The sequence below is a fragment of the Hyaena hyaena genome, unplaced genomic scaffold (assembly GCF_003009895.1).
Source record: "Hyaena hyaena isolate Hyena2069 unplaced genomic scaffold, ASM300989v1 scaffold_180, whole genome shotgun sequence".
NCBI classification, from domain to species: Eukaryota; Metazoa; Chordata; class Mammalia; order Carnivora; family Hyaenidae; genus Hyaena; species Hyaena hyaena.
In genome coordinates this window covers 2,409,107-2,426,886 of record NW_024080811.1, presented here as the reverse complement: position 1 = coordinate 2,426,886, position 17,780 = coordinate 2,409,107, and the positions used below count along the sequence as shown (strand labels likewise).

The 17,780-nt window shown below is 44.1% G+C and overlaps 1 protein-coding gene across 10 annotated transcripts in view; it reads left to right on the top strand.

Moving 5' to 3' along the window:
* Nucleotides 1-16,026, top strand: part of MYLK (myosin light chain kinase) — a 179,625-nt gene extending 163,599 nt beyond the window's left edge. For 8 of the 10 annotated variants that reach the window (XM_039240627.1, XM_039240633.1, XM_039240628.1 and 5 more), the window contains 5 exons: nucleotides 647-799; nucleotides 3,264-3,387; nucleotides 9,217-9,346; nucleotides 10,784-10,915; nucleotides 14,011-16,026. In XM_039240627.1, coding sequence (XP_039096558.1) covers nucleotides 647-799; nucleotides 3,264-3,387; nucleotides 9,217-9,346; nucleotides 10,784-10,915; nucleotides 14,011-14,261 — 790 coding nt within the window. In that variant the 3' untranslated portion in view covers nucleotides 14,262-16,026. The remainder of the gene's footprint in view (nucleotides 1-646; nucleotides 800-3,263; nucleotides 3,388-9,216; nucleotides 9,347-10,783; nucleotides 10,916-14,010) is intronic. The other 2 variants (XM_039240632.1, XM_039240630.1) reach the window with 1 other exon arrangement.
* Nucleotides 16,027-17,780: the final 1,754 nt, after the last annotated feature.

Below are 17,780 nucleotides of genomic sequence, written 5' to 3'. Positions count from 1 at the left end.
TTTCTCAGCTTTGGTATCTCTTATGGAAGCTTTCCAGGTTGGCCTAAGTGCCTGAGGCTTACTGATGTAGATGGATTACCAAACCCATGTTGTTGATTCAGAGTCTACTGTTTGTCCGAGCTGGTGAAGTGTCCCGAGTGTGCCGGGCCCTCTCATTGGTGCTGATGGTGAAGAGGACAGGTAGAAGTGGGCAGGGACAGCAGGTGCAGTGATGAGTGCTGTACCGTGTGACCAGTGCCGGACGAGGGTGGCCGCGGCATCGAGATGATGGACACCTTGGAGAAGGTTCTGGGCTTTGGGGAAGAACAGAAGACAGGGAGGAGGGGCCCTGCTGTGTACTGTGGAAGCTATAAACTGAAGTCAATTCCTTCCCTTCAGCCTCACAGGCAGGTGGTAACTAGAGGCAGGTGACACCACAGAAGTCCAGTGAGCACTGAGAAGCGGCTGAGTCACAGAAGCCTGGGCAGCTACACTCTGTCTCCTTTCCTCGGGTGGGTGGAGAGGCAGGCACAGGGGTGTTATGGGTGCAGGGCTTTGAGGGCCCTCACCTTTGACCTCAGCACTCACTTGGGGGGAATCGTCCCGCCCTGCCCTTCCTGCCGTCAGCCACCCCGAATTCACCTGCTGTCCTGCTCTTATCTTCCAGGGTTAGTGGACTTTCCCCCTTCATGGGTGACAACGATAATGAAACCCTAGCCAACGTGACTTCAGCCACCTGGGATTTCGATGATGAAGCGTTCGATGAGATCTCTGATGATGCCAAGGATTTTATCAGCAATTTGCTGAAGAAAGATATGAAGTAATGAGTTGAGATTTCCATCTTTTCAGCTTCCCCACTCCCTGGACTGGTGTTCAGAAGCAGGGACCTCCTTTGCCTGTCATGGGCGCCTCCTCACTGAGGCGTGGAGGGCAGGCACAGGGGAGGGGTTGGGGTCTTCCTGGGTCCCCCAGCTCCCTGGTTCCAGACACTCCACTGGTCTTTAGAAGCACAGAAACCTCACTTTATAAGCAACACTTCACCAAGGTTGCAGGGAGAGGCCCACCTAGTTGTGTGTGAATATGGACAGCCTCTGTGATCTTGTGTGCTGTGGATGGGGAGGCCAGGCTGAAACCTCAGCCCCTCTTCAGGGGTTACTCTGGAGAGGATCCTATCTGCGGACCTGATCATATCCCCAGGCTATTCTGGCTTGGTGTTTATCCGTATCTAAATTACTTAACAACTGCCAGCCTGAATATGGTACCTTCTCCCGCTGGCCAGAGTAAGGCTGTGATTTCAGACTGCCGGCTCAGCCCTGTCCCAACCTGGGCTCTGTCCCCCACCTACAGTGCAGACTGTGCAGTTCCCCAAGTCCACCTTGGGGGCTGCCACGAGCTGCCCTTGTGGTTGGTAGAGGAACACATAAAACGGTTGTGACTGGTGGACAGCCTGAGGCCGGGAGGGCTGGTCAGAAATGCCAAGCGCTCAGTAAGTGTCCCCATGAGAGAAGAGTGCAGCTAGTACGAATCCCTGGGTGAGCACTCTCCCCATGAGGGAACCTGCGAGATGACAGCAGGGAGGCGGGAGGCTGTTCCAGCGGGAAAGATGGCCTGCCCCCTGCCCCCCGGAAGGGAGCAGGTGTCAGGTGGGAGTAACTGGCTTGTTGGGTGCCCCATCCACTGTAAACAGGTGACCAGATGAGGCGGGGCAGGGCTCCAGGCCCCCCCTCTCCCTGTCCGAGCAGAATTTGACACAAGGGAGTGGTTCTACACTTTGCTCTAGAAGGGTGGTGTTGAAATAGGTCAGGCACCAGAAGATAAAACAAGGAAGGGCTGCCTGACTCCACAGTAGGTGACTGCATTCGCCAGGTGACTTTATGGTGCAGGCTCCATCCTGTCTGCCTGGCCCACAGACTCCTGAGGATACCAGTTATCTTGTCCCCCTCTGGGAGAAACTCTCTTTGGGACCAAGAGCATAGTTGCTAAAAAAAGAAAAAAACAGTGTCAGAGGGTCTCTCAGATGGCTCTGATTTCTCATTATGTGCCCACCTCTCAGTCCTTTGTAGCTACCTCAGGCCAAACTCCTCCAGAGGCTACATCCACACTCCTTCCATGAGGCTGTCTTAATGTTTTGCTCTCACAGCCTTTGGAGAAGTAGACATTACCAAGTAGAATCTGGGTGTTGTGAGGACCTAGCTTCCCTTCCAGTGTGAGCAATCCTTGCTCCCAAGATGCTTTGTGGAGATGCAGACCTCCTTCCTAATTACTCTGGTCCGGGATGGCTTTTGTCCACCAAGCTTCATTCACTGAGGATTTGGTAAATGAGTCATTATGGATATATCTGTTTTCTCATCGGACCTTGAATTAATTCAGTAATGAGCTGTACTGACCCTCTGTGCTCATAAAATGGATTCACCAAAGAACTAATTTCAAATGTCAAGATACTTGATTCCTATAAACTCTTGAACTTAGCATCTCTGTAACCAGAAATCTCCACCTATTAGCACTTTGAAAAATATTTTTCTATTAAAAAATTAATACAGGTAAGCTGTAGAAATTTTGAATATAGGAAAATTAAAATAATCCTTGATCCCTTTATCTAAAGATCACTACATTTTGTCATACTTAGCAAATTTACTTATATTCATTTTTCTATATGTGTTAGAATTTGGTTCTTTGGGCTTTATCAGTCCTCTTATAATTAAGGTGATGGCCCTGAATTGTTTCTAGATTCCCAGAGCTTTCAGAGAGATTAAATGAGTTTGAGTACAGATTGTAAGATTGTCATAACGCATAGATTATATGCAGGACATACTTCTGAGTTTTAACAAGAAAAACCTGATACTCAACCACATCACAAGACATGAGAGTTCAGTGATTCTTAGAGATTTAGGCCTAATGTTTTACCCTTCCTTCCACCAGACAGGGAGGCTAAAGGATTAGGCCTCCATAGTCCCCTTCCACCGCCTTAGAATATCATTCCCAGATACATCTGCCCTCCAGCACTTACACATCTTAGAACCAAGAGCAGGTCATGAGACTCCAGCTGCTAACTTGGTGGTTAGGCCCTAACACTAACCTACTCTGGTTTAGTCAGTGTAACCCAGACTAAGAGAGGAAAAAGGCCAAGAGCGCAGTGACCCTAATCATGGTGGATGGACTGGGAGCAAAGAGCCCTGGGCTCTCCCCTGTGTAACCAAGGACAGGTGACCTCCCATTTCTGATCTAACCAGCAGTCTCTGAGGTCCTCTCTTGCTCAGAAATCCTCTGATCTCTGCCTCCATCAGAAACCGCCTGAACTGCACCCAGTGCCTTCAGCATCCATGGCTAATGAAAGACACCAAGAACATGGAGGCCAAGAAACTCTCCAAAGACAGGATGAAGAAATACATGGCAAGAAGGAAATGGCAGGTAATGAAGACATCACTTTGGACTTGGATGCTGCCCTTCACATTTGCTTTATTTAAGCAACCCTCAATCCAAAAATGTTTATACATCTATTTCTGAAATGGCCTGGGACCAAGACTGACGTTTCATGTCTTTGTGGCTAGGGATGAGCAATGTCACCTTTAAGACTATTTGGCAACCCTGGAGAATGTGATCTCCTTAAAGGTAGCGTGACTTTAAGGCTTACATTTCTTTACAGTGAAGGAGGAGGGCACATGATCTGTAAAGAGAGCTACAGTCCCCACCCTCCCCGATAGGGAGATTGTATGTTACTACTATGTGTCCTTGGGCAAGTGACAACCTTACTGTTCCTTCATTTTCTCACCTGTAAAGTGGGGGTAATAGTTGTACCAGCGTCACACAGCATTGTTGTGGGAAATAGGCAAGATAATTTTCATCTGGCCTTGAGCGCTTTGCGTGGCACATAGTAAGTGTTCAAAAATACCCCAGTATTTTGGAGAGCTGGCCATATGTCAGGGAACATTCAAAGCACTTTCTATGCAGTGAGTCTTTTAATCCTAGGGGGCAGGTACTATTATTATCCCCACTTGTCAGGCAAACTGAGGCAGAGAAAGGTTAGGAACGTCACTTAGGATCGTGTAGCTAGTAAATGGAAAGAAAGATTCAAACCCAGAGACTGGCTCCAAAGTACAGTCTTAACAATGACACAAAACTGCCTCTGATAATTAACAGATGCATGAAACTGTCATCCAAAACCACAGAGAATTTGTCATCAGCTGTTTTATTTTTATTATCACTATTAGTATTACAGAATTCCTGGGCTACTGGAGGGGACATGGTTTCTATACTCAAGGAATGTATAGTGTAGGAGGTACTGAAGCAAATGGACATAAAAGGACACCATGCACACCAAGACTCATAAACGATCAGTATAGCCCTCCATACCCATATATGTGAGTGTAGATGGGAGAATGGAGCCAGTCACCCCAGAGCTGGATGTGGCTGTGAGGAAACCCTGCCAGGGGCAGTACTTTGCAAGTGGTCGTGGAAAATGGGCTGGAACAAGAGAAGAGGGCATAACTGCACAGACAGAAGAGAAAGCACAGAGGGCTTCACCCTGACAGGAGCAGAGTCCTTTAGTCGGGCAGTCGGGGAGAACTGGGGCATGTAAAACTTGTCTATGTGGCAGAGAAAAAGGAGATCTCTGTTTTAGGGCAAGCGGGACACTGGTAATTTACCATACAGGATGACTAAATCCTCAAAGTACAACTTTACATGGAGGGTTAGAAGAATAGAGGCAAAGGGTGGGGGGGCCTTTGGGTATGTGGCTTTAAGGGACCAACTGCCCTGAGTGGCTCAGCCAGGACTCCCCCACGATGGGAGTCGGTTGTTGGTTAGCCCCCAGTGAGGGTTTAGGTGACCTCCTGGCTCCCTCAAGTGCCACTGAGTCAGAACACCTAATGACCCTCCGGTGTCATTAGAATCCAGTAAAATCAGATTAACTGAGGTTCTTAAAAACAAAACAAAAAGGGGGCCTCAAAATCTAAGTTGGCTTTATTAATGATCCTGTGGCTGGTAGATCTCAGAGAAATAGTTGATACTTCTGGCATGGATCAAGTGGCTGGTGTGGGGTGAGGTGGTCCTCAGTGCAGTGAGTCTCTTTGAGTTTTGCTTGGATGGGTTAAGGGGCAGCCTTGTCCCTTCAGGCTCCCTGGGAGCGATGACACATCTGTTGATGAACCAAAGCCAGGAGGGAACTAAACCCAGGGGATAGGAGCAGAGAAAAGGAAATGGGAGAGGAAATAAATGGAACTTTTTAGTATAATGGGTCAGGGAACCATAATTTGTGCTGGTATTTTAAATTGTTTATATTTCTAAAAAACATTTAAAAAAAATAAATTGTTTATATTTCTTTCTTGTTGTTTACAGTGTTATTAGCCATAAGTTTTTCTGGAAGTGAGAGGGGAAAGAAAAGAATAGCATTTAGAGGAGAAACCTTAATTTCCCATCTTTTTAAAAAAATGTTTCTTCGTTTTTGAGAGAAGTAGCATGAGTGGGGACGGGGGGACAGGATCTGAAGCAGGCTCTGCACTGACAGCAGCAAGCCTGATGCAGGGCTCAAACTCACGAACTGTGAGATCATGACCTTAGCCAGAATAGGATGCTCAACTGACTGAGCCACACAGGTGCCCCTGATTTCATATCTTAATATAGGTGGCAGCATTTGGAAATGGTTTTTCCACAAAAATAATGGTTAGGTCTCACAAATTACACACAAAAGTAGTCTATAAAATCCCATGCGGCACTTAACACCCCTGAAGTGTAATTTCACAGGTAATGGTTCAACAGCATCTGACCATCCACATTTTTTCCCCAGATACCAGGACCATAGCACACCTGGACTAGGGGTTCCGTCTCAGAGCAGCTGAGGGTCTGTGTGGGGAACAGAGTGCCATAGAATAAATTGGAGTGGACTGTGTTGGAGGGAGAGGGCAAGGACCGATACAGGTGGCCCAGAGATCTCCACAGCTGCATGAGAGAAGTTTCCTTGCTGTCATTCTGGTGTGGTTTCCATAAAAGGCCCAGGAGGAAGGAACTAACATGAGAGGAAATGCCTACAAGTGGGGCAACATGTAGATGACTACTCATAGTATTGATCTCAGAATGAAGTTATTCTGAAAGAGGGTATGTTTTTTTTTATATGAAAAGAATTTTCAAAAGATGTGATGAGCAGTAGCACTGAGGGTGAGTTGAGCAGGATAACAGGGCTTCTGCTTGTAAAACAGGTAGCTAAGGACTAGGAAGTAGAGGCCTGTGGGCAGCCATCTTTATTTTCTGAGAACCACAAAGACTTTTGCAGTATGGACCACAGGGCCATAGGGAAGAAAGCTTTTGACTCAGAATAGCAGAGTACTCTTGGCCATCACATTTGGATATTATGCACTTCTCAGGGAAAACTGGAGTCTTAGAGCTGGTGGTATATATGTAGGGTCTAGGATGGCTGGCTGGTTCCAGGTGACCAACTTAGTCCAGTGTGCCAAGATCTGTCTTGGCTTTAACCCTGAAAGATTCTCATCCTGGGAAACCCCTCAGTCCTGGGCAAACCCAGTCGCTGGCTCTCCCAGGGGAGGGAGTCTGCGCAGCATTAGGGAGGCCAGTTCCTGCCTGGAGCACAGGAACCCAGCTTTGCCAATTACCTTCAGACAAGAAAAAGACTTCCTCCAAACAAGGATGGAACTTGGGGAATGGAAACTTTCTTTCTTGGTATTCTAAAAATTTCCAGAAGTCTTAGTAAAGCAGCAACCAGTTCTCAGCTCATAGGCATGAAACTGGAAGACTAGAACATACAGGTATATATTTCTTTTCCAGATCTGACAATTTCCCTGCTGATTTTTTTTCATAAATTAGTTCCCAAAGATTGAATTCTGATGGAGATGATTTTTAAGACTTTCCTTACTAAGCACTTCTTACTTTTCTCCCTGTCTTAGAAATTATATGCTATATCACTCCATCTGATGGAAAATTTCCGCCTACGTATAGCCTGTTTGTTTGTTAATGTGTATTTACTCCCTTCTCTGAAATATTCTAACTATTTCATCTGCCTTGTTCTGGTAACTTCATATTAGTCATTTTGTTAATGGAAGAGGAAAGACTTCCTTATTCCACAACTAAAGACAGTCCTGATCCATCACAATCCAGGCATTTGGAATCAGGGAGCCTGTGGACTACACAGTCTCATGTATGAATCCTAGTCTTTCTGCAAAAGACTAGAGCTATAGGGAAGTTTGAATCTTCTGGTCCAGAACATGAGATGCACAGAGGGAAACTGATTTGCCCAGAGTCACACAGTAACATCCCTTTGTTGAGAACAAATCCTCCAAGCTGACAGACTCCTGGCCCAGGCAAACCTATCTGTGTTGGATAAAGGGAATCAGGAGCCAGAAGGGCTGGGTCTGAGAGTTTGGCTGGCCAGGAAATAGTCTGGTCTGATGTCAGCTCCATAGGGAGAGCTGCCATGGCTGGCACCTCTTCTTACCCGTTCCTGAGGTCAAGATAAGCTCCCATGGGAAGAGCTGGGTCTCTCCAGCTAGCGCAACATACAGATCAATGATGTTACCAGTAACCTCCTCTCCCAGAAGAACACTCAAGACTGCCAAGTGGGCTCAGTCTGCAGGTACACTGCCTGCAGGGCCCCAGTACCTCTGCAACAGTTAACTTGGTCATTTGTCATCTGTCACCTTCTTCCCTCACTCACTGCATCGCCTTCACTCGGGGCTTCCTACATTCTGTTCAGAGTGGCCCAGCTTCACAATGGGGACAGAGGGCCAGAAACATTACCACACCACAGTGATGTAAGTATGCAAGAGGGCGGAAGGCCAGAGGGCAGAGCAGGAGTGAATCTCTACAGTGCACGAAAATAGTCTGCAACAAAGATGGCATGTGACACACAGAAAAGTGGCTGTGGTCATAGTAGATCTCCACTTAAATCTCTCTCTCTCTGTCTCTCTGTCTCTCTCTCTCTGTCTCTCTCTCTCTCTCTCTCTCTCTCACACACACACACACACCATTATGAATCCTTATGCTCTGTAATTCTTTACTTTCAAAATAATATTTTTCTGGAGATATACTGGCTTTCCAGATAGTCCAAAATTGTGAGGCTTTGCTGAAATACTTGAGCACATGAAGTTGGTTCAGGAGGAAATGGCTTTGCTGGGGCAGTTTATGGTCCAGTAGGTGAGTGCTAGCCACTGGCCTGTGTACAGGCTATTTCTTTTCTCTCTGAGCAGCCAGCCTGTAGTGACATCTGTACTCTGAATGTACAGCATCTGGATGCCTAAAAAGTTGCTTTGGGTGCAGGGGTGGAAAGAGTTGGTTATGCCTTAATTTCTTACCTTGTCTATCCACTGACCTTAGAAAAGGGGGAGAGGAACTTCACTTGAAGGTGAGAAACAGAGACATGATTGTGTATTGTTGGGGACAATAAATCCTGTGCTTGGTAGACTTTTCACAATACAAAGAAAATTTTCATCTCAAGTTCTGGCATCCTTTTCAGCAGAAATTCTTTCTTCTTCCAAGCTTCCTCACCTTAGAAAAGCAAAGCACCACTGCTTTTCATTTCTTTGGGCCCTTCTTTTTGATGGCTGGATGTACATCAGGGAAGAGCACCCCTCCAGAACTTCACTGTGCATTCACAGACTTGTGCTGGGGCCAGCCAGAGTGTTTCTGGAAATCTCTTAAGTATCTGAATCATAAACAGAACTAATGAGACCTTGGAGATCATCTTGTCCAACCCCCTCCTTATACCGAGAAGGAAACTGAAGCCCAGAGAGGTTAAGCGACTTGCCCAAGGTCAATGGAATGCCTCCCTGCCCCCTCCCTTTGCATCAGGACCTGTGGGATCTGTAGTAACTTTCTCTGGACCAATTAAAATCCTATCACTAGTATTGTTTTACGAGAAACAGCCCCACTGGGCCTTGTCAGCAATAAGTCTTTGGAGCTGTCTCAGCCTGCAGTTGCTTTATATAAACTATCCCTTTTATGGGAGTTGAAGCACAGTATGAAAAGGGTTTTTGTCTCATGTTGACCTTGTTTAGTCACATTAACGCACACACTGGTTCCAGGCCCCATTCCATTCTCCGAACATCTTCTGACACGCTGATAGTGCTGAGCAGAGCAAGGTTGGGCTCACTCCTCTGGCAGAGCCTCGGCGCTGGGGAGGCCCTCGTTTCAGGGACAGCTGCTTCTCTGGGGCTAGGCTCTTCTCCCCGAGCCCCACCGCCCAGCTGGAACCGGGGACACAGCCTGAGTCCAACGCCAGTGTCTATTTTCCAGAAAACAGGCAATGCTGTGAGAGCCATTGGAAGACTGTCCTCTATGGCTATGATCTCAGGGCTCAGTGGCAGGAAATCCTCAACAGGATCACCAACCAGCCCACTCAATGCAGAAAAATTAGAATCTGAAGGTAAGGAGCTCCAGGAAGATTTGCTGTAGCCAGTTGGCAAGAAAAGAAGGGTTAAGGGATGGAGGGACATTTTGAAGTTTTGAGGGGCTTGGGTTTTTTTTTTTAATAATATAAACTATAAGGATAAAATTTAGAACTACTTTTAGGTTGCCCTAAAATTACTAAGTCTGCTAGTTCTTCTTTAACTGTTCAACCCTGAGTGTAACTACTTTCATAGGGAAAGTTATTTGTCTTATAGGACCAGGTAAACTCCGCTGTTCTTTTCCCTCTATTTTACATTAGAATTAGCAAAGACTTCATAAAACCTTTCCTTTTTCTCAAGGTAAGATTTGTATATTGATAGGTAAACATAAAAGTCACATGTAGTAGTATCTTTTTTAAAAATATCCTTCCATATTCTTAGTGCCTTTGTGTTTTTCTTTTTTTTTAAATGACCTTTAGTCCATATTCCTTTGGCACTTGTCACAATGCTGAAACATGCCATTTGAACGGGATAGACTGTGCATGACAGGACTCCTCCTGGAGACCAGTAAGGCTAGTTAGCTCTTTGCACAACACCTTTGAGATGCTGCCCCAACCATCTCAGTGAAGGCCTCAGCCTCTTCCCACTCCAGACAAATGCCGGGTCTGGCCTTTACCTTGTTGAGGTGACTCATTTGGCCAAAGACCACCCCCCACCTCCCACTGCCTGGTGTTTGTGGCATCCAAAGGTGCGAAGCTGGACCTAGATCCCTCTTGTGCATAAAGGCAGGGTAATGGCGAGGCTGCTTCCTGAGCTGCTCTGATGCAGCTGCGGGCAGAGTCTGCAACATATGGGCCTGGTCCCTCCTGATCTGTGCTCCCCAGATGACCCAGAAATAGCCTGAAGGGAAGGGAGAGGGTATAGGAGGCCCTCCAAGTCACAGCTTTTCCCAGACCAATCCCGAATCCTGGTCCATGGTCACACAACATGAAGGCAGTGTGAGTGTGGAGAATAGAACTACCGGCAAGCCAGAGGCGTGTCTGGGACCCAGCTCCCCCTTTCCAATGGGCAGGTGAAGGGCCTGCTGCTATAGGAGGGAGGGCAAAGCGGGGACAGAGATTGGGACGGCTGGTGTGGCTTGTCCTTCTTAGATCCTGTCCACTGAATCCTGAGATAGCGTGGAATACAGCCAAAAATCCTTTTCAAAGATGATTTCCTTTTTCAATGTGTCAGCATAAGGGAAGGAGGGAGTTCAAACATTTCCGCAGTTTTGTCATAGTCCTCTCTTCTGCCAAAACCATGTGGCAGCAGGCCAATCTGTCCCCAGGAGAAAGGTGCACTTGGTTCAGTCCCCTATGTCACATTATTTGCTGAGTTACAGCAACTTAAAAAAACAAAAATCAGCTTTTTTAAACCAGAGAAGAGGAGAGAGTAGGGAATGAAGAACTGACCGTGTTTCCCTCCCTGTCTCCTAGAAGATGTGTCTCAAGCTTTCCTTGAGGCTGTTGCTGAGGAAAAGCCCCATGTAAAACCCTATTTCTCTAAGACCATCCGTGATTTAGAAGTTGTGGAGGGGAGCGCTGCTAGATTTGACTGCAAGATTGAAGGTAAGTTGTAGCAGTTCTTCCCTTGAACTTTGACCACACAAAAGTGTGGTGTGGTGGACGGGTGGGTCCTGCTGTTTGCTCCGGGACAGAATGTCCGTTCTGGGCAGCCAGGACACGAGTGAGGGTAACTGGGTCAGGAGTTGGCCCACTGCCCACACTGCCCCTCCTGAAGGTTGGTGCCGTTCAGTGACTCTCCTAGGGCACCTCTGACATTCCATGTACTCAACATCAACCACTGACATGAGTGGTTTATCATAGACCTATTTGGCTATGGAACAGGCTTAATGAAATGAGTTTTCCAACCTTCTGGGAAGCATGTGAACTGCACACAAGAAGCTTCAAAGGAAGGCTGGCATGAAGCAGATGTGGAGCCAGAGGCCCTTCTGCTCAGCTGCGGGCTGTGTGAACCTGGGTGCTGATTTAACTCTTCTGAGCCTCTGGCCCTTACTTGAAGATGATGTCTAATGCCTGAGTCGTTCTGGGGATGCTGTGAGAGGACATAGGTGAAAGGAGGTAACCTTTTGTGGGATTGGGAGGCTCAGAGAGTGAGCATTAAATGTGACATCAAACTGAGAGAAGCCAGGAGTAATGAGGCGAGAGAACTGAGTTATCAGTGCTCAAGGGAACTCCAAGGATCTCAGCGTAGCACCTGAGAAATTAGCGATGTTGGTGACACAAAGCATTTCAGTTTCCACAGACTGTAACATTCTAGAAAGATAAAGGCAAAAAAAAAGATTCTTTGCTTCAAGTCTGTGACTGCTGCATGCCAATTAGAGTGGAGGGGTATCTCCCGTTTCAGTCTGACCAAATAAAGCACAGCAGTTCATTATTAAGCAACTTTACTAAGGCTGCATAGTACAGGCCAGCAGTCAGAACAAATCATGGCCTCCTACATTTTAAGATTCTCCAGCAGTATGACTAGATAATGCCTTTTGGGCAAAGTAATCCAAAGTGAGGAATGAAAACATTTTTTTCCCTCAGTCATTATAGTCTCAAATTGCCTTGTAAATACGGTGCCTATCATAATCTTTTCTGTTCTCATTCAGTTTAAACAAAAAGGTGGATGTGTTGCCTTTGCTCGCGTGCAAGTGCACAGATCAGGGGCACTGTGGGAAGCTCTGAATTCTCCCCATCATCACGCTGTCTTTGGGCTTCTGAAGTTCTTCACCCTTTTTTTCCTTTTTGAAAATTATTACAACATAGTGATTATCATCTTTGTACTTTTCTGTCTGGGACTATTTCCTTCATATTTGCATAACTTCAACTGGAGCACTGAGGAGGAATTAAAGCATATGGAGGCAGTTTTGATAAAAAACAAAATTCTACTTGAAAAGAATGTTAGAATTCTTACATTCTTTTTTTTTTCAAGTTTATTTTGAGAGAGAGACAGAGAGAGTGAGCAGGAGAGGGGCAGAGAGAGAAGGAGGGAGAAAATCCCAAGCAGGCTCCGTGCTTTCAACTTGGAGCCCGATGTGGGGCTCGAACTCACGAACCATGAGATCATGACCTGAGTCAAAACCAAGATTCAGACGCTTAACTGACTGAGCCACCCAGGAGCCCCTAGAATTCTTAAATTCTTATGTGCAATTGTTTTCCTATAAAAATATTTCTCCCAAATTTAAGAACAACTCAGATTGTATAAATATGTATATGGATATTTTTAAGTTTATTTATTTTGAGAGAGAGAGAGTGCTGGCGGGGGGGGGGGGGTTGGCAGAGAGAAAGAAGGAGAAAGAATATCAAGCAGACTTCTCACTGTCAGTACAGAACTGGACATGGGGCTTGATCTCATGAACCATGAGATCATGACCTGAGCTGAAATCAAGAGTTGGATACTTAATCAACTGAGCCACCCAGGGACCCCTGTATATTTGTAAAGATCTGTGTGTGTGTGTGTGTGTGTGTGTGTGTGTGTGTATCATATATAATACAAATGATGTGTATATTTAAAATATATTTTTTAAATGCTGAACTTTGCAGAAACATGACTAACATATAAATTGGGGCTAACTCATGTGGTCAGTTTCCAGTTATCTATAAGTACATTATCTGTCTTTGGATCAGACTAAGACAAATAATGGCTTTTCTTTTAAGCAATATTATCAGCTCCTCTAACTTAATATAGAGCTGTTATTAGTTTTGAGTTATAATTTACATACAATAAAATTTACCCATTTAAGTGTACAATTAAATTATCTTCCGTAGATTTATAGAATTATGCAATCACCACAACAAAATTTAGAACATTTTCATCATCTCCAAAGATCTCTTGTGCCCATTTGTTCTCTCTGTTTTTATTTAAAAAATTTTTTTTAAATATTTATTTATTTTTGAGAGAGGGAGAGTGAGAGAGAGCATGCCCAAGCTAGCAGGGGAGGTGAAGAGTGGGAGGGAGACAGAGAATCCGAAGTAGGCTCTGCCCTATCAGCACAGACTCATGAACCGTTAGATCATGACCTAAGCCAAAGTCCGTTGCTCAATCAGCTGAGCCACCCACGCACCCCAAACTTAAACAAATTTAAATAAAAAATAAGAATCAGAACAGGGGCGCCTGGGTGACTCCGTTGGTTGAGTGTCCAACTTTGGCTCAGATCGTGAACTCACAGTTTGTGAGTTCGAGCCTCTCTGCTGTCAGCACGGAGCCTACTTCAGATCCTGTCTCCCTCTCTCTCTGCCCCTCCTCCACTCGCGCTCTCTCTCCTTCTCTCTCAAAAATAAATAAACATTTAAAAAATTTATTTAAGTTTAACTTTTATACAAGAAATTTTCTTTTCATCCAAGGACCTATTTAGCTCTAGGCATGTAGTTGGAGTCAGGGCTGTGTCCCAGGTATTCTAGATCCTGTATGAAGGTGGAAGGCAGTAAGTACAAGCCCCACATGGATGGCAAATGACATGACTGTATGACACCTTTCTTTTGTGGGGTTTTGGATATCAGTATTTACAACATATGCCCATATCCAAATGTAAATCTCAAAACAGACGCTAAAAGCCAACTACATGATACTTTCCCTATACCCCCTTCATCGGTAGAGGTTGCTTACGAGTTGCTCGCATGAACTGATAAGAAACTTGTGTTCTCTCCCTGTGCTGCAGGATACCCAGACCCTGAAGTTGTCTGGTTCAAAGATGACCAGTCAATCCGGGAGTCCCGCCACTTCCAGATAGACTACGACGAGGACGGGAACTGCTCTTTAATCATTAGTGATGTTTGCGGGGATGACGATGCCAAGTATACCTGCAAGGCCGTCAACAGTCTTGGAGAAGCCACCTGCACAGCAGAGCTCATTGTGGAAACCATGGAGGAAGGCGAAGGGGAAGGAGAAGAGGAAGAAGAGGAAGAGTGAGACAAAGCCAGAGAGAAGCAGTTGCTAAGTCGTATTACAAAGACTATCTCTCTAAAGCTCAAAAAATCCAAGACAGTAAAAGCACCTAGTGTGATAGATTATCTAGTTAGGTCTTTTGGGGGTTGATTGTTCAGCAACAGCAGTTGACACCTAGCAGCAGTTATTGATGGGCATTAATTTGAATTAGCTGGCACCTTAAGATACTACCAGTAACTTGCCTCATCAGTTTTTTTTAAAGAGAAAGTAACCAAAAGAAATCTTTATCTGGGCAAGGTCATAAATTCCCTAACTGAAAGCACTCATGAAAAATAAGGCCCTGTGGTCACAGCTCAGCCCAGAAGGTCCCTGGAGGCAGAGATCTCTCTCTCCCAGCAACTTACTGCAGAGAACCGAGTCTTCTCCAGTCCTGCAGCACTTCATTCGGAAAGCAGTTGAGCCATCTGAACATCTGAGGCACATTTTATTCCAAAGTATACTGTGCACATTCAAACTTTTCAGTTCTCTCCCCTGATCTACCTGCCCATTTTTCTGGATCTGAATTTGGCATGAGTTTAAGTACTAAGGACGTTATGCTTCTGAAGACAGGTCCCCTGCTCACAGGTGGCTGGCTTCCTTAGGAGAATAGAATCTCTTTTCTTCCAGAATCAGTAGGAAGTCTAAACTTATCCCCTCTTTGCAGTGTCTAGCAGCTTCAGACATTTATGTTAAGAACCCGTGAAAAAAAGTCCTTGCTAATGTGCTTTTCTTCTGAAACTGGGATTCGTATTTGTGCTGTTATAGAATATCAGCTCTGCATGTGTGGTAAAGATTTCTGTGTTTGAATGTATGAAAAACCAGTTTGCTGAAAAGTTAGTCTTACTTATTTATCGGCCGCTGTGAAACGGATTTCAGCGGATGAAGGGCTGTAGGACTGCACATACTTTGGAATCTCCTTCAGGGTAGTCTGAATTTAACACGCCTTCAGTTCTAAACACTCTCCAGAGGACTCAACCTACCTTGTGGGTTCCACGATGTTTTCTTCTTGAATGTGCATCAGTCATGCCTTGCCCCCCAGCCTTCAAATGTATTCTTAGACCTGATAAATGCACTCAGACTTGCATCTTTAGGAATTTTTCTTTCACTACATTGGCACTTAAATATTTCTTTAGAAATTTTTTGAAGGTTATAAACAAAGACTATAAACTGATATGCCTAATGCATTTCCTCTGCGTGTGTGTGTGTGTAACATTCCAAATACTTTTCTCTTTTCCACTGTTTGTAAAGTGCAGCAGTTTATTATTTCAAGGGACTTTTCACTAGTTCCTCAAGAACCAATTTGAAATGACTTCAGTGCAACCCTACACAGTATCAACTTCAGAACTTTGATGGTAGTTTTATGTTATCTTCCATTCTATTTTTATCTGCTTTTTGCTGCTAGTTTCAAATTTGCCAGTATTTTTTCTTTTTGCTTTTTTAGCAGTTATAATTTTTTTCTCATAATAGCCACAGTATTGCCACGGTTTATAATAAAGGGTTTTAAAATTTGATTTAGAGCATTTGAAGGTTTTCTTCACTTAACTCTGTTTAAAAGACTATAATCTTTGTGTGCATGTATGTTGTATGTGTGTGTGCATGTGTGGTGTGTATGTTTGTTACAGGTTTTTAATGTCTTGAAATTGTGTTAATGTTCTCGCAGTTTATTATGCCATCAGAATGGTAAATGAGAACACTACGACTGTAGTTGGCCCACAGTTTTTAAATAAAAGATACCACAGTGCATGCTGTTTGTTCAGTCTCTACAGCCTCCTCTTTTTTGCCATGCTACCAGCTGTAGACAACCCTGAGAGATCCTGGAAACAAGAAACAAATGCTGTGCTGCATGAACAGCTTAGACGGTTGCGATTCACTAAGGAATAGGATGACTTCTGTAGTCCTTGTTTCTAATGGGCAACTTAATTTGCACGTGTTGTTCAAAATTTCTCTTGAGCGTTTGGTTCAGTTACATTCTACAGGTGTATTCTACAGATATTCAAGATCTATAGAATCCTCATAATGCTAAAATCCACATGACATTTTTGACATGTGATAAAATCATTATCATCATTAATATTATGTACCAGGGCCTGGTTTACTTTTGTAACTTTGGTGCTGTTTCTTACTAGCAGTCAAGTTCTATCTTTCCATGTCTTGATATTGAAACATTTGTTAGGAGGAAATTCCTGATAAAACTCCTGCTTTATAGGAAATCTGTTTTTGGATTGTGAGCCCCTTATGTCTTGAGTGTTCAAACAATCTTATAGATATTCTAGACAGAGTCAAGACATGCTAATAAATGTTGGACTAGATGATTCTATGATTCTACAGTGTAGTCTGGAAAGGCAACAATCCACTGGCCAGTTAATATTTAAAGTTTTTCTTTTTATAAAGGCAACTGCAATCCACAAATGTTCCTAGTGAGGAAATTACTAGTTTTAAAGAAAACTTTCTTCTAAAGAAAAAGGATTTTTTTATTCCTTGCTAGAGTAAAACGTACCATACATGTTCTGCACCAAGAAAAGTAACAAATACATTTTCTCCCATTCCATTTTCATCCCAAACATATAAAATTCCATTGGCTGCTGCTTACATTGCAGAACTTCATATTAAATGATATTTCTATGTGTAATTTTAAAAACATGCTGTTGTCAGCTCTAACTTTATATAGTCTTTTTCTCTTTTTTAAAGCCATTTGCTTTTTTTAAGTTTTTAAATTTACTTTTGAGAGACAGACAGAGCATGAGTGGGGGAGGGGCATAGAGAGAGGGACACACAGAATCCGAAGCAGGCTCCAGGCTCTGAGCTGCCAACGCAGGGCTCTAACCCACGAAACTGTGAGATCATGACCTGAGCTGAAGTCGAGTGCCACCCAGGTGCCCCAGATTAAAACTTTTGTAAAATTCCATCAGCATTGTTCTAGATGAAGTAGGAATAAACAAGAACTCCAAATTTTACCCTAACTGTGCATATTACTTTTTAAATTACTGTGAAATGAAAACTTAAATGTTTGTGTGAAATCAGTCTGGAGAGCATGGTCCATAGTTTCACCAATTATATTGGATAATCACCTTTATACCTAGTTTTTGATTCATTGCTTATATTCATATATGCTTTTTACTTTTAAAAACATTTTAAAAGTCTCAATTCTATGCTTCTCACTACAAAATCTAAATAGACCTGTAATTCACAAGCAATTACCAGATTACCTGTGACACCAAACAACCAGCTAGAACAAAAATCTCCAATGTTTTTGGAACATGGAGCTACTTGAGCTAGGGGAGCATGCAATGGGGATATATTAGATAGATGCACAGGAGAGACAGGGTCACTAAGACAGAATTTCCTTGACAGTGAACCAGAGGGAAGGTGGAAGGGGCCATTGCGACCACTGCAATCCTTTAACTTAGCGCCTTAGATCATTGGTATTGGAAATACCCAGGAGATCTGCAGTGTTTGGAGACAACATTAAATTTCTAATTGCTGCTTCCTTGAAATTTCATCCCA